We start from the raw sequence: 26419 nt of genomic DNA, 5'->3' as shown, positions 1-26419 counted from the left end.
CATGGAAAAATAATGCTGAGCCTTTGATCAAATACAAGTCATTGATCAAATGCTCGGGGGCTACTTCGGAAAAAAGAAAAAGATCCAGAAAGACAAAATAGAAATGGTGTGAGCCTATGATCAAATACAAATATTTGCTCATAGCCTCGGGGGCTACTCCCATCGGGAGCGCTGTTCGCACACCCGAGGAATTATAAAACTTCGGGAGATAAAAAGAAAATATAGCGGCATAAGGCGTGGAGCCTACAACCAAGTACAAGTCCTTGGCTGTAGCCTCGGGGGCTACTCCCATTGGGAACGCTGTTCGCGTGCCCGATGAAATTATAAAAAAAAAAGAGAAGAAGAGGAAAGAATGAAAGAGAAAAAAGAAAAAAGAAAGATAGCAGAGCAAAAGAGTATATTTCGAGTTATAAATAACTCTGCATATACTCCCATCGGGAGAGCAATATAAGTCATCTTTGACTCGATAAAATGTGACATTCCAACAGCCGAATAAGCACTCGACAATATATTCTCAGAACGCCAAAGTTGCGATCAATTTCTGAATGCCGTAAATTTGCGAAGGTAAGACCCCAGATCCGTTCTGCTGGGCGTGGCATCGCCAAAGACTGCGCTCTGCTACTTTTATCCGTATCAACAGATACGAAGAAAAATCCTAACGGACGCGTTAGGTACCCGATAAATTTTGCTGGGACTCGACAGAATGGTAAGACCTTAAGCGGCACCTGTCGAAGTTTGCACCAGTATCCCGAGATCATGTCCAGGGACGTGATCTTGAAGTAGGATTTTGCGGATTGCCACTAGAGCAGTTAACTAGTACCTGATCCGTCAGATGAACTAGCCCCAACTACCATTATCCCTGTACAATATAGAAGTTTATGAGAAGAAATATAGAAAAGTTGAAGTTGTCAAATAAAAATAAACAGTGGAGATTTTTCTTAACTCTGCGATTCAAGCAAAATCTCGGGGGCTACTGACATAGGCATCCCAAATGGGCCTGCCGAAGATAGTACCCGGGGTTTACTGAAGGCCCATTACCCGAAGAATAAGAAGATTCGGGAGCCCAAGATATTATTAAGGAAAGCTAGAGTTGTAGTAGGAAGTGTTATTTGTAATCTTGCGGGATGAGTTAGAAACCTTCCCGGACTCTGTAACTTGTATGACACGAATCCCTCGGCTCCGCCTCCTATATAAGGGGGAGTCGAGGGACGCAGAAATAATCGAATCATTGTTTACAAACCCTAGTTTCATAATTGTCGAGTACTTTTCGGCTGAAACCTTCGAGATCTACTTGCCCTCTACTTCCAACTAAACCCTAGTCTACAATCCGTAGGCATTGACAAGTTAATACCTTGTCAGTCAAAGATGACCACATTGTACTCGAAGGAGGACACCTTCTTGAAGGTGAGGAACTGGCCTACCTTGAGCTGATGGGCGATGGCGAAGGCCGCCCACCCATGGTCGATGAATGCGTCATTGCCTTCTCTCCTCGTAGTCATCCTCCAGTTGCATCCGGTGTTGGTGGTGACGATGATGTTGGAAGGGATTTCTCTAAACCACTTGACGAAATCTTGAGGGATCATGAGCCGGATGAAGGTGGGCTTGAAGATGATGCGGAGGAAGTGGTCTAGCCCTACATCCTCGTGGAAGTGGCCGACGTTAGACGGCCTTCCACGGCGCTTCTTTGTCGGTCCCTCGCTAGGAACCTCAGTAGGTGACCCAAGCATGATCTTCTCAGTCTGCCACACGAACACATGCCATTATAGGTGTGCCTGCTCACAAGTAGTTTACATGAAAACGGACATTGATAACATTAGTAAGGCCTCATACATTGGCTCACACGGCAGACATAGGGAGTGGCCACAAATTAAGTGTAGTGTGCAACGACTGTGGCACACATGACTAAGTTTGAGGTCACCACCTAGCCTTTGTTGAATCATTGGCCAATGCACTAGACAAAACAAAACGAGGCCTCATATCTAGGATCACAAACTAAGTTTAGTGTGCAACGAATATGGCACACATGACTAAGTTTGAGGGCAGCACCCTGCCTTTCGTTGTACCATTGTTCAATCATTTGGCCAATGCAGAACTGAAGAAGCAGAAACATGCAAAGCAAGGTAGCAGAGGCCTCATACTATGAGTCATGCCATAGGTTCTGATCAATCATCTCCTCAAACTATGATACAGGGTTATAATCATCGGCCTAGTTCAATCACAAACAACACAAGTAGCAATTCAAATTGAGTATATTACGAGTGGTACTTAGGGTACATTACGAATTCTACTTAGGGTACATTACAAATTCTCCTACATTACATCTACAACACATTCATCACTCATCACAAGTAGCTCTGATCCTCTTGAGCTTATCCTTGATTGCAAAGTTCACCTGAAGCAGATCGTATATGTCATACTCTAGCTTTCTCTTCTACGCCTCCAAAGCCTTTCCTTCTGCCTCCCATTCTTGCTTCTTAGCCCTCATCACTTGTGCTTGTGTTCTCTACAGATTCCTGAGCATAGCAACTTCGTTCTTCAAGTCATCCCACTCCTCTTGCGTCTGAACAAACTAGCGCGACCCAGCTTAATATGAACAAACTAGCGCGACCCAGCTTAATATTTCGCACAACAATCACAACATGCTAAACCCCAACACAAAAAAAACTTCCCCTCTCTGCATGCACAGTAAAATCTGACAGTTTCACCAATTGACAGTCTGATTTAAGATTGATCTATCGCGATTGGAGATTAGAGTAATAGATCTAAGCAAATCGAGACCGTGAACACCAAGAACTGGACAAGAACAGAAAGCAATGCCGAGGAACAACTTGCAACATCAATCCGAACCCTATCCTAATGGAAACCCTAGCAGATCTAATGTGTATGTCGTCACAAATGCCCAAGCATGGCATGTTATGGCACAGCGAGTAAGAGGGTGAGAAGCAGAGGTCGTTACCGCCATTGTTTCGACCGAAGAGGAGGTTGAGTTCGCGGCCGAACTCGAGATGCCGATGAAGACTGCCAAGCAGGTTGAGGACGATGTCGCGGTGCTGCTCGCCGATGTCTCGTCCTCCTGTACCGGTGCTCCTCCTTGCGGCGGTGCGACAGATTGGTCGGCGGGAGGGGAACCGCCTGGTGATGTGACAGTTTGGGGGTGGTGAGAGTGAAGTTGCGAGTGAGAGGAAGGAGAGGGGAGCGGTGAGGCTAATTATGGTGCGTGTTCCGGAAGGGACGCAACTTTTCCATCTCCCTTCCCCACGCGTCTAGCCTTCTGGCCGCAACGGGCCTAGCTCCAGAGAAACTGCCATTCCGTGCGTTCCTCCAGGGCTGTCCCAGGGGCTTTGAGACCCGGTTCACGCAACAACGCGGCGGCCTGCAGGCAACCAAACGGGCCGAAAATTGTTGGGCCGATGCGAGCCAAGGCCCATCCAGGCTACCAAACGCGCCCTTTACAAACAACGGTTTTCTCACACCACTTGCACCCTTACTGACGATTCATATTTTTAACTCTATCTTGAAGAAAAGAAAAAATTAGATTACATGTTGAACCCATGGTGTTAAAAGCAAATAAAGAGATAATATCCCACCAATGACCTGCGGATATGTACCTCGCATTGCTCTAGGTTTTAGGTGAGAGGTCGTCCTCGGCTAGGTTTCTTCCAGGGTTGAAACAATGAAGAGATCAAGCATGCACCAAACATATTACTTTTTCATTTCTTATAATCTCGCCTGTAATACTGCCAACACAAAGACATGCATTGACCACTGTCAGATCATGTGACTTGTGAGCATGCCAAAATGACATTTGCATACTAAGGCATGGATTATGTATGGGCCGTGAGGTCAAATCACACCAGTAGAAAAAAAAACTCATGCATGATGCATCGACGAATCGGCCAAAATGAACTGTGCGCAATACAGAAAAGAGCTAGATCAACAGGTACAACTCTCTGCGAACTCAAAAGTACATAAATACATCATACCATATACAGCTACACACGTAGAGACAGTGACCTTAACATGCATCATTCAGGTGAAAAATCATGGTCAGTTCTAGGTACGGTGTAGTACACCGACCCAGGTCATGCCCTCGTAATGCTTCGGCCGGGGCTTTTCTAGCCTATATAAACATGCAACCCGAGACCCAAAAGTACATCGTTTAAATCCTAAAACATTAATATGGTATCAGGGCTATCCTCTCACATGACCTAGCCGCCGCTCTGGAGAAAACCTCACACGATCATCAGATCGGAAAAATCACCACCCACAACCTCTTATCTCATCGATCGGAAAATCTCAAAACCTCTATCACGATCCTCTGATCGGAAACCAAGAACCCACCTCACGATCTACGGATCGGAAAACCTCTAAACCTACCATGATCATCTGATTGGAAGCCATCCCCTAGATACAATGGCGTCATCGTCCACTAGCCCTACCCTCGCCGCTGCCTTGGGGCCTCCTCCCTCCCAGAAGCTCACCCAGTCCAACTTTCTGTTCTAGAAGACCCTGGTGCACCCTGCCCTTCGCGGTGCTCAAATGCTCGATCTTTTGGATGGCACTGACGCTGCCCCGGAAACACACCTGGAGGCTGAGGACAGCGACGGGAAGAAGAAAAAGATCCCGAATCCCGACTATGCGTTGTGGGTTTCACGGCCACGGTGCTTGGGTGGATTGTCAACTCCCTCTCACCGGAAATCCTTGCTCACACCATCGGTGTCGATTCGACCGCCGCATTCTGGGCCATCATCACCAAGGTCCGCGGCTCAAGCTCTCGCTCCAAGATCAACCAGCTGCGAGGTGCTCTCGGTGGTACCAAGAAGTTGGAGCTGACTGCTTCTGCCTTTTTCGCCAAGATGAAGGGGTTCGCGTCAGAGCTCGCTGCAGCGGGCCGGGAAACCCGTTCCAGAAAATGAGATGATAGGATACATCGTCAACGGTCTCGACGGCTCCTACAACGACGTTGCTGCTGCTGTCAACGGTAATAATGAAATCACCTTGGATGAAGTTTGTGATCAGATTATTGCCCATGATATGCGCCAGGATATGCTCTCTGAAACCGGCCAGAACGCCGGGTTCAGCTCCTCTGCCAATGCTGCTATGCGTCGTGGCCAGGACACTGGACGTGGACGTGCACGCTCGCCAGACCGCGGTGATCGCGGTGACTGCAGTGATCGCGGTGACTGTGGGAGTGGACAACGTGAAGAACGTCGTCATGATGATGGAAACCGCTGGGAAGATCGTTGTTGTGATGACGACCCAGGACGTCGTGATGGTGGACAGCGTTGGGAAGACCGCCACCTTGCGCGGCGTGATGATGGTGGCTCTGATCGCCACCGAGATAATGGAGGGCACCGTCGTCGTCGTCGTGGTCATGGTCATGCCCCCACTCCCTTCGTGGATGTGACATGTCAAATTTGTACAATCCACGGCCACCCTACCTCCGTCTGTTGGTGGCGCTTCAAGAATGATGACAGCGATGATGAGGATGATGCTGGACGTGGGAAGAAGGGTGCACATGTTGCATCCTATGGAGTGGACGGCAATTGGTACTCCGACACAGGAGCTACCGATCACATTAATTACAAGCCAGTTGAACAAGCTTACCACCTCCGACAAGTACAAGGGCCAGGACCGCGTCCACACTACCAATGGAAATGGTACGGCTATATCGCATATTGGTCATTCCATGTTGCATACTCCCCATAGTACATTGCATTTAAATAATGTCCTTCATGTCCTAAATGCTTCCAAAAATCTTTTATCTGTTCATAAACTTTGCCTTGATAATGTTTTTATATTGAATTTCACCCTTGGTGTGTGTGATCGTATTTGGTATTTTGATATTATACGTATCAACAACCTGGTGAAGCCTCTTAATTAATCACTAAATAGAACTAATAAATAGAAAAGGGTTGATAAATGATCAAGATAAAACTTTCATATTTTGCATTGTGAAATGTTCTTTTTATTATAATAAATTATTATAATAACGAGGAGGCGAATCCACTTACTAATTTACGAATAAAAAATAAATAAAAAACTAGTAGAACTTCCTCTTTGGAATAAAAATAGGCTATTTCTACATAGGGAAAGTCGTGTGCACGATGTGGGGAGGGGTTTTTCTCTATTGTAACAAGGACCAATTATCTACTCCATCCGACTAGTTCAAGGATCATGAAACGCAAAGGACTCTGTTTAAGGGACTATGCTATGGTGGTCTCTACCCGCTAATGCCTCTCTCTACCGGGTCATCCAAGCAAGCATTCATCACAATAATGTCATCTTCATCCACATGTCATCGCCTCTTAGGACATTACTCCTCCTTTGTGGTGCAGCAGATTGTTAGAAAAAATCAGCTTTCATATAGTCCAGAAATAAATCCTTATGCTAGTGACTCTTGTCAACTTGCCAAAAGTCACAAGTTGCCATATCCGGTGTCTACCAGTGTGTCTACAGTTTCCTTTGAACTTGTATTCTCTGATGTATGGGGTCCACCACCTGCTTATGTTAGCAAACATTCATATTATGTAAGCTTTATCGATGATTTAGTAAATTTTCATGGATTTACTTGCTGAAAAAGCATTCTAATGTTTACCAAGTCTTTATTAACTTTCAATCCTATGTTGAGCGCAAATTTGAGAAGAAAATAGTTACTATGCAAACAGATTGGGGAGGTGAATATGAGAAGCTCAATGGCTTCTTCAGAAAATAGGCATTACTCATCATGTGTCTTGCCCTCATGCCCATCAACAAAACATTCCGCTGAACAAAAACAGCGGCATATTGTCGAAGTAGGTCTCTCTCTACTCGCACATGCCTCCATGCCTTTGAAATTCTGGGATGAAGCTTTCCTCACAGCCACCTTTATTATAAATCTTCTTCTTAGTAAAGTTTTCAACAATGAGACTCCTGTACAACGCCATCTCAAAGTCAAACCAAATTATAATTCCCTTCGGATTTTTGGGCATGCATATTGGCCCAATCTTCATCCTTATAACAAACGAAAGCTTGCTTACAGATCCACACGCTGTTTGTTTTTGGGATATAGCCCACTTCACAAAGGTGTCAAGTGTTTCGATGTGACTACTGGCCGTGTTTACATTTCTCGGGATGTAGTTTTTGATGAGAATATTTTTCCCTTTGCATCTCTCCATCCTAATGCTGGTAGGCGTCTCACCCAAGATATTCTTCTTTTACCCACACCACATAATGCATGTACTCATGGGGATACTCAATCTGATGATCATATGCCACTGCCTATTATTCTTGTTGTCACTAATCCTACTCAGGATACTCCCCCACATGCTGCTGCTGAAGATAGTGGTTTTGAAGATGAACATACTGGTGAAAATTCGAGTGAAAATGATGAAGAAACAAGTGAAAACAGTGGTATATTTGATGCTGCAGAAGAAGACAACGCGAGCACTAGATCCGAGGCTAATTCCTCTATCACCTCGGACTCTGACGGCGCTGATCCCGAGGAGGATCCTCCTGCCTCCCGCCATCATGTCAGATCTGCTGCTGAGGAGCAGCAGCCACGCGCCTTCGCCCCACTACACGTCTACACACATCGCCAGTCGATGTTGCGGGCCCCTCCTGCCATCCATGCTTCCACGACACACGCCCTGCCGTGCCAGCAGTTGTCGCGGGACCCATCCCAGTCCCCGTCACCACCTGGTCGCCCCAGGTCCCCGCTAGGAGAATCTCCGTCACCTGCTGGTGGCAACACCGATCCCGAGGAGGATCTTCGCCAGCCTGTTGGATCCTATACGACTCTTTTTGTTGTATATGTTCCTGCATCTGGTGTTCACACCAGGTTACAAAAAGGTATAAAACCACCCAAAATTTATAAAGATGATACCGTTCGTTATGGCATGCTTGCATCTTCAGATGATCCTTGCTCTCTTACTGATGCACTAGCGGATCCACATTGGAGACAAGCAATGGAGGAGGAACATGGGGCATTGCTTCAAAATAAAACATGGCACCTGGTACCATCTAGCTCCAATAAAATGTGTTTAATTGCAAATGGGTATATAGCATCAAGAAACGTGCAGATGGCACTATTGACAGGTATAAAGCTCATCTTGTTGCAAAAGGTTTTAAGCAAAGATATGGAATTGATTATGAAGATACATTTAGTCCTGTTGTTAAAGTAGCTACTATCAGAACAGTTTTAGCTATTTCAGTCTCTCGAGGTTGGAATTTGCGGCAGCTAGATGTCAGGAACGTGTTTTCGCATGGTGTTCTGGAAGAGGAGGTTTATATGAGACAACCTCCAGTTTTGAAAATCCTGAATCTCCTGATTTTATTTGCAATCTAGATAAAGCTCTTTATGGTCTTAAACAAGCCACTCGAGCAAGGTACTCTCGTCTTAGCTTCAAATTACATGATCTTGGTTTTATACCATCAAAGGCAGATACATCCCTGTCCCTATATCAGAAGTCAGGTATCACAATATTCATGTTAATATATGTTGATGACATTATAGTGGCAAGTTCCTCAAATGATGCTATAACTGCCTTAGTCAATGATCTCAATGATAATTTTGCTATTAAAGATCTTGGTGATTTGCATTTCTTTTTAGGAATTGAAGTCAAGAAAACTCGGCATGGTCTACTGCTTACGCAAGAGAAGTATGCCAATGATCTACTTGAGAAACTTGGTATGCGTATATGCAAGTCAGCTCCTACGCCGCTTTCTTCTACATATCATCTCTCTCTTGTTGATGGAGACCCCCTTGGTCCTGAAGATAGCACAAAATATCATAGTGTTGTTGGAGGGCTACAATATCTTACACTTACAAGGCATGATATTTCTTTCCCAGTAAAAAAAGTATGTCAGTTTCTACATGCTCCAACCACTGTTGATTGGACAATTGTCAAGAGAATTCTCAGATATGTTAAAGACATTGTTGATATTGCTATCACTTTCAACCATCATCATCTACACTCTTGAGTGCTTTCTCTGATGCTGATTGGGCTGGTTGTCTTGATGACAGAAGATCTACAGGAGGCTTTGCAAATTTTTTAGGACCAAATCTGATTTCTTGGAGTGTCAGAAAACAGGCAACGGTTTCACGTTCAAGTACATAAGCTGGGTATAAAGCATTGGCCAATGCAACTGCTGAAATGATTTGGGTGGAAGCACTTCTTGGTGAACTTGGAGTTCAGTTAAAGGAAAGACCTTGTTTGTGGTGTGACAACCTTGGTGCCACATATTTGTCAGCAAATCCAGTATTTCATGCATGTACTAAAAAATATTGAGATAAATTTCCACTTCGAATGAGTGGCTGCAAAGAAGTTGAATATTAGGTTTGTGTCAAGCAAAGATCAAGTTGCAGATGGTTTCACTAAGGCACTTCTAGTTAAAAATCTTCATGAGTTAGATTAAGGGGTTGTTAGAATACATGTAATACTGTATATGACTCTGGGTACGGTGTAGTACACCGACCCAGGTCATGCTCTTGTAATGCTCCGACTAGGGCTTTTCCAACCTATATAAACATGCAACCCGGGACCCAAAAGGTACACCGGTTAAACCCTAAAACATTAATAGTTTAGCACTTTTTTTCTTATCCTAAATAGTGTAGGTGGTCAACATACATATATATGATTACTATCGTCAGCAAATCAATGTCCTTACCTGGTGAGTAAGGCTCAAGTAATCCTGGTTCATTTTGAGATCTGGTGTGAAGCAGCAAAATTTAGAGTGCTAAGCCGAGACATAAGGTGTGACTAATCTCGGATCATAACTTACTTTTCTTGCAATAATTGTTCTCCTTTAAAAAATATGCCCATTTCACCATCCATCTGTAAGCTTGAGCTGCAAATATATATATATATGACACCTCTTACAATTGCACCTTACAATCTGCATCAAATAAACTAGCTTGACACCAACACAGCACGTATAATTCTCTGGGGTTCAATGCTAGGCCAACACCATCACCGGCAACGCTCGACTGGCATATCTACCTATCCTGAGATTATCCTCACATCCTTGCAGACTCCACAAGATGATGAACACCTCGGGAACAAAACTCTAATCCTAGGTGTCGAAGGAGGTCTCCATCTACCTTTCCCTACTTCATGCTTGTTGCAATAGAGGCAAGTAGTTTCCTAAGAGGCCTCGTCCTACTATCTATCTACCCTTTGCTATGTTGCCTGTCACAAGAAGTAGAATTACAGATCATTGTCATGATGTGCTTCATGGGGTTAAGTGAGGAGAAGGTGGCTAGGGTTTCAAGAGCAACGTTACCCAAGTATTTCCTAGAGTATGTGGGAAGGGAAGGATTTGAGGTGCTCAGAGGGATGAAGAGGGTGGCAGGGGTTTGTAGCCTGTTACAAAGGGTAATGGTCGAACCATTTCTTAAGGAGTATATGGGGTTGGAAGTGGTGGTGGGAAGGGAGGCGAAGATGATAAAAGGGTGTTATGTTGGTTTATTGGAAAAGGAGTGCGAAGGAAGGCTAGAGCAGGCAAAGTTCGACCAAACAGAGATGATAGGGTTCGGATGCAGCTCAAGCTGTTTTGGTTATGGTCATCACCAGCTTTTCTCTTGGTGCAAGGTTAGATACTATGAGTGGATATCGTTTATGTTACTGAAATATACTGCATCGTGTCTTTTACCCACTTTTTCCTTCATCCATGTGATATTTTTTGTTGCAAAATACCAATTAGTCCAATCGAGTGTTACTTGATTAGTTGAGCACTGTGGCTGATCTATGAAACAATCATGTGGTGAACTAGTATCACTTGAAGCTGAAAGGTGTTTCATTGCTGATACTTTCCATGAAATAACCATTCACAAGCTATCCCATTTCACAAAGCTATATAGGTTTAACATCATACTGGTTACTGAACATATGTGTGTTACTCTTACAGTTTTTAACATTTTCGAAATCAGTTATGAATACATTTTTTTTTCGAAATGGGGAAAAAATTGCCCCAACTTCTGCATCCAAGGAATGCACACGGCTTTTTTATTAGATTATTCATAACATCTTACAAGAGCAATACAAAAGATCAAACTCGAAGCCACCTCGCTAAACCTACAGAGGGATGAAGGGGGTGACAATACACCAACTCACATCATCCAAACAACCGAATGCCTTCCCAAGCCGCCCAATAGCAGGTGAGAAGCACACCCAGTCAAGCAGACTCTCAGCGCACGCCAACACACACGCCACAGAAATTGCTACCGCCGTCTTCCTCGCACCCATCTTCAAGAGGGATCACCACATTGATCTTGCCATACTTGCCGTCGATGTCACCGTGACGCCAGACAGCTCCACCATCCTGCACCATGTGTAGACATTGATTTTTACACATCTATATCCGTATGTACACAGTACAGAGCATCCTAGATCTGCAGAAATTATATATGTAACTAAATATCTGAAACTAGCTGCCTAGCTCACCACATGGAGTACAAATAAATCATGCACCTGAGAATAGTATGAGCTAAAGGGCAGTCATTTTTTAAAACAGAAGGCTCGAAAGCCCAGCTTTGAATTAACAAAGCCATCAACCGGCCAGGAGTTACAACATGACACCACACCACACACGCACACCACGGCAGGAAAGATACACGGGTACATACAGAACGAATTACAACACTGCACTACGAGCGAGGACAAGCTTGCAGGAGTGCAGACCGCCGCTGTTCGACACCAAGGACACCGACCAGAGGCACGGCGAGTAACTGCCATGAGCAGAATTGTAGTCTTGATTCCGAGGAGAACAACCAGGACTCCGAGCACCAGAAGCACCAACCTGTTCTCATGCCGAAGAGGGCCCCTGCCCACTCACCTGGTTCGAAGGCGTCGAACCATCGGACATGAGAGAGGCTCACCCGAGAGCCGCAGAGGTGTTGGGCTCCGGACCCGACGCCACCCTGGAGAAGACTACCTTGACAAGGATCACACCATACCGGCCGCAATGCCGAGCACTTGGACATCCACCAACGACGAGAAATCCGCCGGGAGCACCTGCAGAGGACGGGGCAGACTGCCGTCGACGCACGCATACGGGATAGAGATCACCGCAACTGCTCAGGGCCGACATTGCCCAAAGCTGCAACCTTCAGCTCCGCCAACCTACCGAAACCTCCCCAGCCGGCGCCTCCAAGAAGGTCACGGCGCAACAGCGCGTCGCCGCCGCCCAATCAACAAGATTTTGTACTTTCGTCCGGGAGGTGGGGGAAAGGTGAGCATGAGCCCAGGACAACAGCTACTACCTCAGAACTGACGTGAACCGTAGCTCCACGCCGCAGACGCCGCCCGCTGCTGCCTCACATCCCGAGGAGTCGAGGACGCCGGACTGAGGCACCCACCACGATGCCTGCCGCAGGACATCAGGGGAGACGAACCAGCACCCTCGCTGCTCGCCGACCAGACGCATCGAGGCCGCCCACCCGAGGCAGCCCTGATGAGGCCCAGACCTAGGCCCGATGGCCCAGATCTGGGCCCGCCGCCGCCACCCATGGCCACGGCGCAGTCATTCACAATCTACATGCTCAAAACCACATAACATGCAGTTAAGCATCACTATCACACGTGTTATGCCGAAGCACAACATGACATATGTATTTGTGCAGCTTTTGACTTAGCTCAATGTAGCTAGCCTCCTACATCATTACGGGACACCTTACTTACACAAGTTAGTTGGACACAACACATGTGGTAGTTGAAGGCCCCATGAAAAGGTAACCGAGATATGTTGCTTTGCGATGGAGAAAAGGACCCATATGTGCCTGGAAATCTAAACTTGAATAGAAAAAAAGACTATAAAAATTCTTCATGCATGTCTCGTCCACAATGCTGGTGGTCCACCATAGAGCTCCTATGTAGCCGTTTGTTTTCTCGCTTAACTAATTTTTATGAGGCGATACAGCTGAGATCAGCCAACGGTTGGAGCACTTAGCACAATGTGCCACTTAACCGGACGAGCGCAAGACCGGGTCTACCTACCTTATGCTATTTTTGAAAAACGTTATATTAAGGGGTTTCTATCAGTTGGTAACAAAGCCGGGAGTATCCTTGAATTCATGGGTCAGCTATGGGAGGTATGTCTCCATGTGTGAGCTTTCTTTAAAAGATAGCTCATTGCAAGGCAATATATGAAAGACACAAGTAAAATATTTTAGTACCAACAATTTACCTTCTACCCTGAGAAAGTTTCTTCAGTTTTGTCGATTTATACTTGTTGGCTTCAATTTGCAAAAAAAAAATACAGGGCAGATAGGTTCAGTTTAAGCATTGAGATGTGAGATCTAATATAAGTATTGCTTCTCATTTGCAGGAAGTATACTTGGTGACACCAGAAGAAAAAAGAAAATGGCCACCCTTGCCAAAAGACCAGTACCTAAGGCCCCTGATCTTCCATGACGGCAGGCTGGCCTTTAGGCCTACCCCTCAAGCCACCATAGCCATGTTCATGTGGCTGCCCCTCACCTTGCTCTGAACCACATGCCCAGCCTAGCCCGCATGGCCATCTTTACGTGTGCAACCATCGCACACTTCTCGACCCAGTCTACATCTCAGCAATGCTGAACAAGCTGGTATCGGCCGTCACTTACAGTGTCAGCCGTGTAACAGAGCTCATATCACCGATCAGGACTGTCTGGTTGACCCGAAACCGAGATGAGGACCGGAGGAGGATGGAGCAGTCACTGAGGCTGGGGGATTTGGTGGTCTGCCCTGAGGTGACCACATGCCGGGAGCCCTACCTGCTTCGCTTCAGCCATCTATTTGCGGAGCTCGTTGATGAGGTCTATCCAGTCGCACCGGTGAACTGGTCCAGCATGTTCCACGGCACCTCCACCGGCAAGTCCAAGTACATAGACCACTTCTACTTTTTCATGAACCCACGCCCGGCTTATGACGTTCAGTTCATGGACAAGATGCCAACCAGGATGGTGATCGATGGGAAAAGATGCGAGAGTTACGAGGTGGCCAACTTCGTGCAGGGTGAGATTGGTAGGATTCTTGGGTTTCAGTCAACCAAGCTCACCCGTAAGGACAAATACTTGAGGCTGGCAGGCAGGAAATGAAGGGTTTGCTGATACAAAGGAATGAAGTCTCTAAATTTTATACTCGCAAAAAAGAAGTCTCTAAACTGTAAACATAACACATTGATGGCTGTTGATCGCAACATAGATTTATATAAAAAAAAAATTTACTCCTCCAAACATAGGTGTTCGGTTAGGAACCCCAAAACTTTAGAACAGTACGTAAACACGTGAACTGAAAACTGCGAGTTTAGTTCACCGAACTCGTGTTTACGGGTCAGAAAAATCTTGTCACATAGTATAATCCGTAAAATAGAAACTGAAAAACTGAATTTGAAATGTCGCGGGTAAATTAGTCGATGATCATATATATAGATGGATTTGATGCTTCGATTGAGCAAGTTACATAATTCGAGAAATTAAACCTAAATTACTTATACACCGGCGGGCGCTACTAAATTGAACCAAAATGCGGCCTAAATAATGGCCTATGCGCGCGGCGGTGCCGGTGGTGGCAGAGCGTCTCGGCGGCAGACGACATCGACGCTGGCTGGAGGAGCTTCACTCCTCGTCGGCGTCAAGCTCGACTATCTCGAGCTTGACGCGGCGGACACGCTCCTCCCAGTAGGCCGCCTCGTACTCACGCACCTGCGGACGGCGTCCGCCTCCTCCCAGCGGAAGCGAGCGCGGGCCTCCGCCTCGGAGATGGCCTTCATCTGCACGAGCACGGCCTCCTCCTCATCGGAGCCGTGGACGTAGTCGCCCGCCGAGAAGGTGGGCGACCGCGCGGGGACGAGCTCGTCGTCGTCCGAGCTGTCGGCAATGGGGAGCCGCGGTGCGCCACTGGAGCCGCCGGACGAGGACCCCTCGCCGGCGTTGGCGTACCTCGCTAGCTTCCCTAGGGGCGTGAGCCCCCAATTCGTCCACTGGCGGGCGTTGTGCTTGCGCGCGCCCTCCGATCTGTTCCACTTCCGCCGTTCCGCGTCGGTGCAGAACACAGGGGGCCGCGGCGGTGGCGCCGCGGCCTGCTGAGCCGCCACGGGAGGCCATCGCACCGGAAACGAGGGTGGAAGGGTGGCTGCGGGCTGCTCGATTGCTCGCTGAAATACGGGGGAGGCGGCGGCGGAGGGGAGTAGGATTTGGAAACCGAACTTCCCTCCACGGCCCCTTTTAATATGGGTCAACCGCGCAATTTCTCAGGGGCCCAAACTCGTTATACGGGCCATGCGCGAGTTCAGGCTCCGTTCTGGCCCAGTTTCAGCCCAAACCTGTATAACCACCGAGTTTTCAGTTTCCGCTCAATTTACGGGCGATGCTCTACTCCTCTAAATTTTAGAGGTCCGGTTACTCCTCTGAAAGTTTCACTCGGTGGTTTTACAATCCATCATATTTTCTGTTAAAATGGTGGTAGCTCCTGTAAAAAAAATCCAAAAGTTTCATCAGATCTCAACGGTTGAACAACCTGGCAATGCCAATAAGGGAAAGCTCACAGATTTTTAATTTTGCACCGTCAAAGTTAAGAGTTTTGTTGGTTTAAGGATCCATCCAGGTACAAAAGTAATATGCAGACAGCTGCTCCTAAGATCAAAGTTTGTAAATGACGAATGTTACAGGGTGTCGTACAACAGGGCTCCCCATCATCCAGGTAAGGTAATAAAAATGCAATGCTATCTCTCTTTGTTTTGTTTTGCTTTGCTTTGTTTTGCTATAATTACAACAACTTCTCTTATGCATCCTCCTATCCTCTCTCTCTCTCTCCGCATATCGACATGATTTGCCCTCATCTGTACAAGCAAAACGTAGGAGCGGATGTTAATGTCCAATCCAATCAAAATAGTCTCAAAACAGGTCAACACAATCAAACATGATTACAAGCGATAAATTAATTCTCTCAAAATAAAGGGGAAAAAATTGGATTTGCCAAATGAACATGACATCTTCAACATATATCAGACTAAACGAGATGAGCTACAATTGGCGATGATTAGCGGTCATAAATTCCTTCCCTCAATATATGGGGGAAATATTTGGATTTACCAAATTAACATGTACTCCCTCCGTTCCAAAATAATTGTCGCAGAGATTAAATGTACCTCGAGGTTTTCACTTTTCAATAACATGTCGGATGGAAAATTGAAACAACATTAAAATAGTTTCTTTCCTAGTGAGAATCGAGCATTGCTCGGTTGGACAGCACCGTGCATCGCGTGCTTGCCCAACCGCGTTCGAGGCCCTGCCTCTGCATTAAAACAGGCCCTGGATACATGGTGCTACTACCCATGGGTCAAGTTTTTGTGTAAAGAAAAATAATAATTACTTTTCTAAAATGGTCACATGCAACATTCCTTCCTAACTAGTAGTTCACTTTTAGTTTTAACTTATGACAAAATATAAATAAATCAAAGTGTTTAGCGTATGTACTTCTAAGAAAAATAGTACCTTGATGAATTGGGCAATGACACTTGTTTTGTTTCAAATGAAGGCTTTTGTTCATGTCCAACAAAGCTAGAGTCAGGAGGTACCTACAAAAAAAAAGCATTGCAAACAACAATGAGATGATTGTCCGATACACAGGGGACAAAATGGTATGCTTGTTGCCAGGAAGTGCTTACCCAGATTTCTTTCACCTAACGATTTGGTATGCAGAAGGGGGACTTGGCTTTTTCTCTACTAGCTCATAATGGAGAACAAAGTTATCCTGCAGCAAGCCACGTGCTCAACTATCATTTTGCAGCAGTGCATAAGAGAGGATACACATCCAAACTACAAATTTACATGACCAAACCTTACGGACTGTCTCCCAATTGTGTGGATCAAAGCAACCATAAGAACCCCGTTCATAATCAGGAGTCTTGACAAGAGGTTCCATGTTAGGAATTCTTGTGAACCACAGCCGCAGTTCTCTATGGTAAAACCATCCACGGTTATATCTGAGGAAAATGGTATGCATGCATTAATGTTTAAGAATAAGTATATGCCACAAAACAAACTGGTTGAAGCGCCATTCAGTTGTGCTACGTGCCTACGTCGCACTAGTTGTGAGCAAGGATTAAGATATTATTGGTTTACTTTTAAGTGAAGACACACAATAGTAAAGATCAAAAGCTTGGAAGGAATTTTGCAGGATGCAATGCTAAACAGGATCTTTGAGAGTTAGCAAAAATTACATAGTCGGACTATGAATATACAATCAAATGTTGCCGAGTTAAAGTATTCATCCAGGAAGATAAATAAATCCAAAAATGTTCTCTTTTTTTTGGTAGATCCGTGACAGTTACTGTGTCTGGTTTGGCATCTGATAGATTACAAGTTAATATGTGTTAGCATACAACTTTGATCATAGCATTAAAACTTTGATAACAACATAGCAGTGTCTTCCCTTATCAAATGTTACCGCGATAAGACCACATTTCTTGGTAAAAGACTCAGATCATGAACAAGGAACGGTAGAACGATGTACTCACAGTTCGATGGCAGCACATATCTGAGCTTCGTCCTTTGGCATGCTGAAAACCAAAGACATCAAAATAATCACCTTAAAAAATTTGCTGGAACTAATGGGCAAACCTAATACTTCCTCTGTCCATAAAAGGATGGCTCAACTTTGTCAAAATATGCATGTATCTAGATGTGTTATACATGCATATTTTGACAAAGTTGAGACATCCCTTTATGGATGGATGGGGTACGATTTTCAAGTAACAGAAGTACCTATAGAATATGTAGAACAGTATGAGTGTCTGAAACTTCTGAAAATGCAAAGGCTGCACCAAGACAGAACTTGTTACAATAATTTTATAGTAAAATGAACCGGTTGCACCAACGAAAGAATTTGAGTTTCTTTTCTTAAGAAGATTGGTCTAATATCAAATTAGGAAGAAATAGCCAATGGTTTTTGGCAACTTACAGTGAGTGGTGGGGGTTGCTCAGCCAAGTAACAAGCTGGATTCTGAAAATCAGGATCTCCTTTTGCTGGCTCATTTGACCATGGGGAGCCAAATGTCTTGTACAGATTGTCTGCTGAGTTCAAATTTAAACCCAATGTTGTTAAATCTATTCCTAAAGCAAGAGATGTCAAGTCAGCATCATGCATCCTTATAACTCCCAACAATCCTAACAAGCCATATGGATCAGGTGGTGTCTGGCCTCCCTGAATGACCTTTAGACTTTGATCCCTGTGTGACTGGGTGCCCGAAGACATCTGCTGCAACCTGAAAGGCCTTTGGGTCTGCGGCTGCTGGTACTGCTGGAGCAGTTGCTCATATGATCCCAAACTAGAAGCTTGGCTAGAGTTTAGTGGTCTTAGTCCAATGTTTTGGGGTCCAGCACTCTGAATCTGACAGAACATAATGAAGATTAGTCTTCCTTGTATAGAAGGGTAAATGTAAACAGTAAACCTGAATCATGCATCTTAGCAGTATCATGTCAAAGTCGAAAAGAACATAACAATGATAGTTGCGGCAGATCCGCACATGTTACACGTTTGATGGTTGTTTAGAGGGATTCCTGATAGAACTTACTGAATTACCACCCAGCTGATGCTGCTGACGATTTGGTGGGTGGCTACTTCCTAAATTAAAACCAACTGACCTTGCCATCTGTATAAGTGTTCAAACATGTCAAAATAAATGCTCAGAGAAACAAAGATTCAAAATTCAGAGATGTAAACCCACTGGATATTGTTGTGCTTGCATTACAGGTACATTCTCATGAAGTTGTTCCTTGTGATGTAACTCCATAGCATACTCTGAACTGCTACCTGATAATTGAAAATATCATTATTCTGTATAACTTGGCAAAACGGAGTATAAAGGAAAGTACTAAGGTAGTGCAATGATCAGCCAAAAGATGGTACTTTAGGAAAGAATTTTAAAACCTCAAGAAACCACTATCATGGTCTTGTTTTATTTCCTGCGTTATGAAGCATTAATGATTGAGCATGTCCGACGTGGAAAGAATAGGTCAAAATTTTGAGATATTAAAACCATGCAAAACATGTGGTACCATTAAAGGAGTTCGGCGCTTAAGTTGACCTAACAAATGATAAATCACATTTTGTAGCACGATGGTCCGAAGCCCAAATACAACTATTTTAGAAAGAAAAACTAGATACTTACACAATTGGAGCTGAAAACCTAATTGCGACAATTTGTATTGATCGGTATAGCTATCTTGATGTAACCAAGTGGGGACAAGAAAATAAAGTTCAATACGCTGACACGAGGTATATGTGTGGATGGCCTAATTGGTAGCTGTAGCAGCAATCCCTTAATAAATGTTGCGCCCAATTTCGACATTTTTCTAATCCCTAATGGTCAACACGGTAGCTTGCTGTGTCCTATCTCATGTAGGAAAACTATCCCACATATGTAAAAAAATTATATGCTTCCATTCCTCGCCACAAAATACAGGCACAGGTTATAATCATCTGAACGGCATGGGATGTAAGCAAGTTGCGCCTGGACCATAACATCTGAACAATATTTGGCGCATTTTTCCTAGGGGACCACCATTGTTCTAAGTAGGATTCACGGTAATTCCAATTGGAGCATCATATTACAACTGTAGTAGTTATTATTGTTATTATTATTGCAAATGCATCGTGCATATTTGAATCCTTGATTTGGCATCTGTATATCTTATAAAGCCACTACCCACTAAGCATTTACTATAATTTGTTATTATTATTACAAATGCATCGTGCATATTTGAACCCTTGATTTAGCATCTGTATATCTTATAAAGCCACTACCCACTATAAGCATTTACTATAATTTTCTCTGGATTCTCGTGAGGCCACGCCAGCTGAATGGTTCTACCCTACTGGGCGCTGGCCCTCTCAAGAAAATGCCACCTTCTCATCTTCTTGCCTCTCTATGATTGCGTTACAAGAAAATTGTGCTATACATTCTGCTGCAACGCGGGACATCTCCTAGTTAGGTTAGTGAAAAGTGGCACGGTACTAACCATTAGTTAACCTGAGGAAAAGATCACAGCATTCCATAGTAGATAAGTAAAAAAAACAATGGACTCTACACAAGATAGAGGATTTTATGACAGTGGTATTGTTGGGAACTAAGCTGTTCAAATGCTGGACTAGCAGGGCTGTATAGTAATAGACATGTAAGCCGATACTAAGACTTCATGGTCACAAAGTAACACAATTAAGTAATCATGAACCAATACAACAAAAGTATAATGAGAACAATCTCGCTGAGTCGGATAGGTTCTAGAATAATTCAACTGTAACCACCTTTAAATCCTGGCAAAGCCGGGAAATCTTCATTTTGAATACTGAATTCCTGGTTTTGTTGAACAATAGTGTTAACACCAACTCCTTGCTTCCGTAGTGATCCTGCAATTTAAAGAGGTTGGCAAAGCATCCTCCAGAATTTGGGGAAAATATTCACGGTTTTCCAGCATTTAGCTTTACCATATTGTCCTTGCGGCCCACCAGCAGAACTAGGTCGGCCAGTCAACTGGGGAAAATCATTGATGTCGAATGGAGCATTGTCACCATGGTCATGTAGCATCCCCATAGAACCTAGAGAATTATTACCTCCTTGCATTTGGTTCTGGGATAATGAACCTCCAGACGTTGGATATGAACTTCCAATCATACTAATCAGTTGAGATGATCCTGGTTTCAGAAACAAATAGAAGCAAAAAAAATAGCTGAATAAGTAACTTCAATAGGAGAAAATAACGCATTGTATAGTTCTTGGTCATTCAATCTCACAGAACAAGTTTTTATCACAACCCAATTGCTTTCATGAATTTTAGTTGGACCTATCACAAAACAGAATAACGTTAAGGAAAAGGTGATGTTTCAATTAGTAAGCAAAGTGATTTCAGGTATCCAACATACTCCTGGAAAATGAAGAACATCAATATACCAGAAACTCGGCACTCTGATGATAAGTTGGACTTAATATTTAAGGTCGAAACTGTAGTTTCTATAAGCTGGCATATATTGTACCCAGAGCGAAAAATGCAGATTCCTCCAGATAGGTAGTGGTGTTCACCAGGCTTTACTTTCATGGCAGACATGGCAACCAAACTTTAACAAACACGCTTCCTGAGTTGTTCCAGAATTAAATGAATAACAAATTCAAACTTGTTTATTGTGGGGAGATTGTTCGGGGGAAGATTGTGATTGTTCAGAAGCTATATTTTCTTTTCTTTTCACTGCTTCATTGTTGCACTTGCAGAAACGAATTTTTCAGTATACTCTATAGAACCACATGGTTCACAATTTATTAAGAATACCTACTGTGTTTTCGGAAAAAAAATATCCAAATATCAATATATCATAAGGGATGTTGAGTGCTTACTTTATGCACAACTTTTTTTTGCCAGGATATGGTAAGTAGAGACGCTGAACAAAGACTTAATATAGCAGTGGTTAAAATTTTAAACAAAGATTTAATTTAGCAGGGGTTAAAACATGTTATGAAGTAAGCAATGTGGTAAGTAGGAGCTGAACAGAGAATCAGTGTAGCAGTGGTTAAAACATGATAAAAAGATAATAGTTCGAGCAACAAATTAAGCGTGATGACATGGCTATGTGTAACATTTTTCCATGCAGTAGTGAAATAAACTACACCTACCTTGCGGAAGAAGGCCAGTCATCATCCTGTTGGATCCTTGCACATTTAGACTTCCACTCCCAGTATTGCCACCAAAATTCATGCGTGACGCAATACTCGGCACCGACAACCCACCAGAGCTCATATTTCTTCCAATGTTACTCCCGCCCACAATGTTTCCCACAGAACTTGTAATACGTGCACCCAAGTTTCCTAAAGCTGGAGACGCGGACATGCCAGGAACAGAATTCCGATTGACACTGTTGCCCAAGTTTGAGGATAAGCCTTGAATGGTACCACCAATATTCATGCCACTACTATATGCTTGACCTCCACCAACATTCATTCCTCTACCACCGACACCTGAATGTGCATGAGGAATCTGCAAAGAAATAGAAACGGTCATTGTCTTCCACGCAAAACCATGGAAGGAGTATATGTTATAAATTCAACCAACAAATTATTACTTAGATTGCACAATCCACTAAACTGCAGGTTCATGCTGTTCGCACTACAAAAATATTACTACTGCATGCCCAATTCTCCATAGTACATAAAGGTGGGCATTCAAACCTGAGACATGGCACCTGGAAGGTTGTTCGAAGCAAATCTCCCTGAAATGCTCCCTCCAGTTTGCTGAACCCCAGAGGATGGTAGGCCACTCATTGCAGCATTCCTTTGAGCAAGCGAACCAGGCATATTTGGAAGATTGAAATTTCCATGAATGTTGTGCAGACCTGGAAAAGGTAGAAAATCATAAAAGATAACAGGTTTCGTCAATGGACGTCGCACTATGTCAACGCACTAACCGATCTAGTGTATTTTAAGCTCACCAGAGTGATGGAAACCTTGAACTGATCCAGATTGACCAGAAAAGGATGCTGCAAATGGTCGTCCTGTTGAGTCCGGAAGATTTGATGCTGAACTGTTAAGATTTGACTGCCAAGGAAAAAAGTATAAGTTATCCAAGCAAAGAATAAGACATACTAACATGGCAATACTATTCAGAACAGCATAACCACATTGACTTAAATAGGAACTATGGAAAAAATAAACAGTAACCAGTCAAAGTTAAATCCCACCTACCTACTATAGCTCATTTAAGGGTGGCAAGGCAAAAAAAGAGAAGCATAGTGTTATCTTGAGACAATCAATGCATACATCAATCAACAGATTCCTCAAAAGCAGACTTAACTATTCCTGACTACTGACTAGGAGATATTTATCAAGTGTTCAAAACTGAAATACCCATCCATTGTCCAACTGCAGACAGTTACTGGGTAGGTACAGCAGGAACAATCATCTACCAAACTCAAAACATAATAAACAGATAGAATAAGAAAATGCTGGTGAATGCATAGTACTCCAGTTACAAGAAAGTTACAAGAAGCACGTACGTTCAGCAAGCCTGACATTGTGATGACAACAAAACAGCAAGTCAGCACTAGGGAGCGACTGAAGATTGTCCACAAAAACTGCTCGACACAGTGAAACCTGCCAGTCTGAAACGGAAACAGATATATATTAGCAGTTTGTAAAATTGCAAAACAAAAAAATTAATGGTATATAAGATAGCCGTCTCAGCTCAGCTACATGTGCAGATTTCAGCAGTCCACACACAAGCCACGTGGATCTCCAAAAGTCTGCTGTTAAGGCTTGAGTTTAGTACTGCAAGGCTTCAACAGGCATAATTCCCAACAGAGCGGTTGCTGAGCCGTAAACCAAAGTTAACACTTGAATAACTGTCGTTGGATGCTGAATTCAGCGGCAGTAGTCAACACTTGAATAACTGTCGTTGAATGATGTATGCATTGATTGTCTCAAGATAACACTATGCTTCTCTTTCTTTGCCTTGCCACCCTTAAATGAGCTATAGTAGGTAGTGGGATTTAACTTTGACTGGTTACTGTTTATTTTTTCCATAGTTCCTATTTAAGTCAATGTGGTTATCCTTTTAGTATTGCCATGTTAGTATGTCTTATTCTTTGTTTGGATAACTTATACTTTTTCCTTGGCAGTCAAATCTTAACGGCATCAAATCTTCCAGACTCAACAGGACGACCATTTGCAGCATCCTTTTCTGCCCAATCTGGATAAGTTCAAGGTTTCCATCACTCTGGTGAGCTTAAAATACACCTAGATCGGTTAGTGCGTTGACATAGTGCAACATCCATTGACGAAACCTGTTATCTTTTATGATTTTCTACCTTTTCCAGGTCTGCACGACATTCATGGAAATTTCAATCTTCCAAATATGCCTGGGTCGCTTGCTCAAAGGAATGCTGCAATGAGTGGCCTACCATCCTCTGGGGTTCAGCAAACTGGAGGGAGCATTTCATGGAGACAGCTTCCCAGGGCGTTAGGTCTGTTCGGTTTGCTCGGTCCGGTCTCTTCGGTCTTTGTCAATTTCGGTCATCTAGAAATGCTACCCATATTGCCTTCGGTCTTTTCGATCTTTCTGTATTTGGTCTTCGGTTTTTTCGGTCCGGTCTTCGGTCATGAACATATAGACCAAATAGAGAAATTTGGCAGCACAGTTATATATACAAAATGGCAGCATTTCACTTGCCATTCCGATTATATTGGCACGCAAGTCCACAGAATGATAGAACAACACCATACGGTGGCAGCACAAAATTTACAATTAGCCATGTACAAACGAGCAGCCCAGCTACATCCTCGTTCAGCTCATAATGAACTAGCCATCAACATATTGGTTACCGCAATTTGCATCTTGAGATTCAGATGCACCCTAGAAAATAGCTGCAAGAAAGCACGTCACTATCCATTCTCAACAGTCTGTATCGCTGGGGATCTCGACTCTGCATCGCTGCAGCATGCACGGGTGGTTGGCAACGGGCGACGGGCGACGACGCGACGAGATCGTGCGGAAAGGGCATGGGCGCGACGGCGGCGCTGCATCTACTCGGCCATTGGGCTGACGGCGCCCGTGGTAGGAGATGCAGCGGGGTTGGCCGGGTCGGTGGCAGCGAGGTGGTGTGGAAGGGGCGCGACGGTCGCGGAGCTGGGTCTTGCAGCTGCTAGCGACCGTGGTCGGAGAGACAGGCGGGGTCGGCGAGGGTGGTTGGTGGGCCGGCGGCGCGTCGCCTGTGTCACTAGTTCAAGGGGAAAACAAACGAACTCGAGGGGAATAGTAAAATGAACGGGGTTGTGGGCTTGTGGTGCTGCGCGTGCGAAATAAATTGATGCCTGGGAAGATGCTCGGTCTTTCCGGTCATATCGGTTTCCATCTAGCCAAAACCGAACAGCGCAACAAAATTTCGGTCAGCTGATGTCCAAGACCGAGCTGTAACAAAAGACCGAATTACGGTTTTTTCGGGTTCGGTCCCAGTTTTTTCGGGTTCGGTCTTTTATGCCCGGCCAGATTTGTAGCCATGTAGTACTCATCACTCATCTCGGAAGCCCCACACTTGGCAACTTCCTCCATGATGGCTTTGATCCCACTATCTTCAGTAGTATTACTGCCTTCACTAATGACATGGTCAACAAACCTCTTGAAATCCTGTGGCACTCAAGAACTTGGTTGGCCTATTTGCAAGCCTGACTTGTTTGGCTGCACACTCACAAAAAAATCTTGCTGCCGCAGCATCCCACACAGCTTTCCCAGTCTCCATCTAAACAGAATTTTCAGTTCACATATAGATCATCATCTAATTAACAAAAGCATTTGGACAGAACAGGGCAGTAGTATATATGTGGACAGCAGATCATCATCTGACATAGGCATACAAGCCTAGACGTATCTACCAACAGAGGAGTACCAATCGAGAACAATAGAACAGCGTACATGCCTACAGTATCTAGTATTTGACATGCGCAGGAGGACCCCCAATCTTGACAAATAAAAGCAATACGGGATGGGAAGGAGCAGACCTTACCTTGAGCTGGTGTGGGTCGCGTCTGGTGGTGGCGCAGGAGGTATTGGGGGTTCGCCGGCTCGGGAGTTCGACGGCGAACAGTTCCTCGGCGACGCTCGCGGGTGGCCGGCCGGTTGGGAGCTCGGGTCGGGGCAGAGGCCACAGGGTTCGACGAGTCGGCGCCGGGAGTGAGGTCTTCACGGCGGCGGGATCTCGTTCCGCCTGCTGGAGGAGGGCGGCGGCACCGGTCGCCGGAGATCGAGCGAAGGCGGCCCGGAGGTAGGTGGCGGCTGGGTACGAACCCTAACTGAGCGGATGCCTGTGTCTGTTGTTTTTTTGTTGTTGGCGAGCACGGTATGGTAATGTGAGTTTTTTGGGCCTGGTTTGGGCTGGAGCTTGCATAACAGGCCACGCCCTAAAACCTTACTACTATACTAAACCTGAACAGATCCGATTTTTCTCAGATTTTTGGCTAATTTAGTTGTTTAAGCCGTTTGCTGACACGTGTATTTCGATGCATCCAGTTAGTTTCGTGTACACGGATGGGGACGTCCTGCTTTTTCAGATCGGATTTTCTGTGTCTGCCCTGAGATTTCGTTCCTTCCGTGCGTGTGTGGTTAGCCTTTTCGTGCTGCTACTGTAGGTCCGCGCTGTCTCACCGCTGTTACTTTGTGGAGCCCCGCTGGAGCGTTGCGGTTTCTCCGCTCCGCCCGGCTCCTTCCTTTCTTTTGGATTTCTCTCGGATAGTCCGTCCGTCGTCTACTCCATTGGTTTCGCTGTTGATGGAGGGCTTGCTAATCCTCCTTCTGCCTCTCTTCACACTCATGGAGAGGCGGTGTTGTGGGTATACTTTATGGGTATATCAACGACATGGCCTGGATCCGGCAAGCCCGGGTGGCCCACCGACGGTGATGGTGGCATGTGGCCATCGGGCGGCC

General features: G+C 44.8%; 2 protein-coding genes, 2 non-coding genes and 1 pseudogene across 6 annotated transcripts; 2 read left to right on the top strand and 3 right to left on the bottom strand.

Annotated features, from left to right (window-relative positions):
* Nucleotides 1-1355: 1355 nt before the first annotated feature.
* Nucleotides 1356-2962, bottom strand: LOC139838076 (B3 domain-containing protein At1g49475-like). The gene is made up of 2 exons (XM_071827429.1): nucleotides 2957-2962; nucleotides 1356-1739 (listed from the first exon to the last, which is right to left on the bottom strand). Exons 1-2 carry the CDS (start codon nucleotides 2960-2962, stop codon nucleotides 1356-1358), a joined length of 390 nt encoding a protein of 129 aa, XP_071683530.1.
* A 2517-nt stretch (nucleotides 2963-5479) lies between these two features.
* Nucleotides 5480-14081, top strand: LOC127339749 (uncharacterized; annotated as a pseudogene).
* Nucleotides 14082-15489: 1408 nt separating this feature from the next.
* Nucleotides 15490-25834, bottom strand: LOC127342999 (probable NOT transcription complex subunit VIP2). 3 transcript variants are annotated; one of them, XM_051369067.2, is made up of 16 exons: nucleotides 25498-25834; nucleotides 23001-23105; nucleotides 22437-22542; nucleotides 22177-22340; nucleotides 21625-21985; nucleotides 20448-20654; nucleotides 20268-20369; nucleotides 18688-18773; nucleotides 18535-18612; nucleotides 17922-18350; nucleotides 17726-17778; nucleotides 17479-17520; nucleotides 16800-16944; nucleotides 16627-16712; nucleotides 16454-16536; nucleotides 15490-15798 (listed from the first exon to the last, which is right to left on the bottom strand). In XM_051369067.2, exons 2-14 carry the CDS (start codon nucleotides 23016-23018, stop codon nucleotides 16638-16640), a joined length of 1866 nt encoding a protein of 621 aa, XP_051225027.1. In that variant the 5' UTR covers nucleotides 23019-23105; nucleotides 25498-25834; the 3' UTR covers nucleotides 15490-15798; nucleotides 16454-16536; nucleotides 16627-16637. The 3 variants fall into 3 exon arrangements, with proteins under 3 accessions (XP_051225027.1, XP_051225026.1, XP_051225028.1); XM_051369066.2 differs by having other exon boundaries at nucleotides 25503-25834; XM_051369068.2 differs by having other exon boundaries at nucleotides 18712-18773; nucleotides 25503-25834.
* LOC127346318 (small nucleolar RNA snoR35) lies at nucleotides 22437-22514 on the top strand. Its single transcript, XR_007879485.1, has one exon. It is a non-coding gene; the product is annotated as a small nucleolar RNA snoR35 (small nucleolar RNA).
* On the bottom strand, nucleotides 23645-23722 carry LOC127346320 (small nucleolar RNA snoR35). Its single transcript, XR_007879488.1, has one exon. It is a non-coding gene; the product is annotated as a small nucleolar RNA snoR35 (small nucleolar RNA).
* Nucleotides 25835-26419: the final 585 nt, after the last annotated feature.

Source organism: Lolium perenne, chromosome 3, assembly GCF_019359855.2.
Source record: "Lolium perenne isolate Kyuss_39 chromosome 3, Kyuss_2.0, whole genome shotgun sequence".
In the NCBI taxonomy this organism is placed as follows: Eukaryota; Viridiplantae; Streptophyta; class Magnoliopsida; order Poales; family Poaceae; genus Lolium; species Lolium perenne.
The sequence above is the reverse complement of the archived record's forward strand: the minus strand, read 5'-3'. Positions and strand labels throughout refer to the sequence as shown.

What these genes read in the sequence shown, in the direction of transcription:
- LOC127342999 (XM_051369067.2), bottom strand. An exon ending in GACTGGCCTTCTTCCGCAAG is followed by an intron (nt 20,655 to 21,624) that starts GTAGGTGTAGTT and finishes TTCTGAAACCAG; the next exon opens with GATCATCTCAACTGATTAGT. An exon ending in ATCAGCTGGGTGGTAATTCA is followed by an intron (nt 18,351 to 18,534) that starts GTAAGTTCTATC and finishes ATGTTCTGTCAG; the next exon opens with ATTCAGAGTGCTGGACCCCA.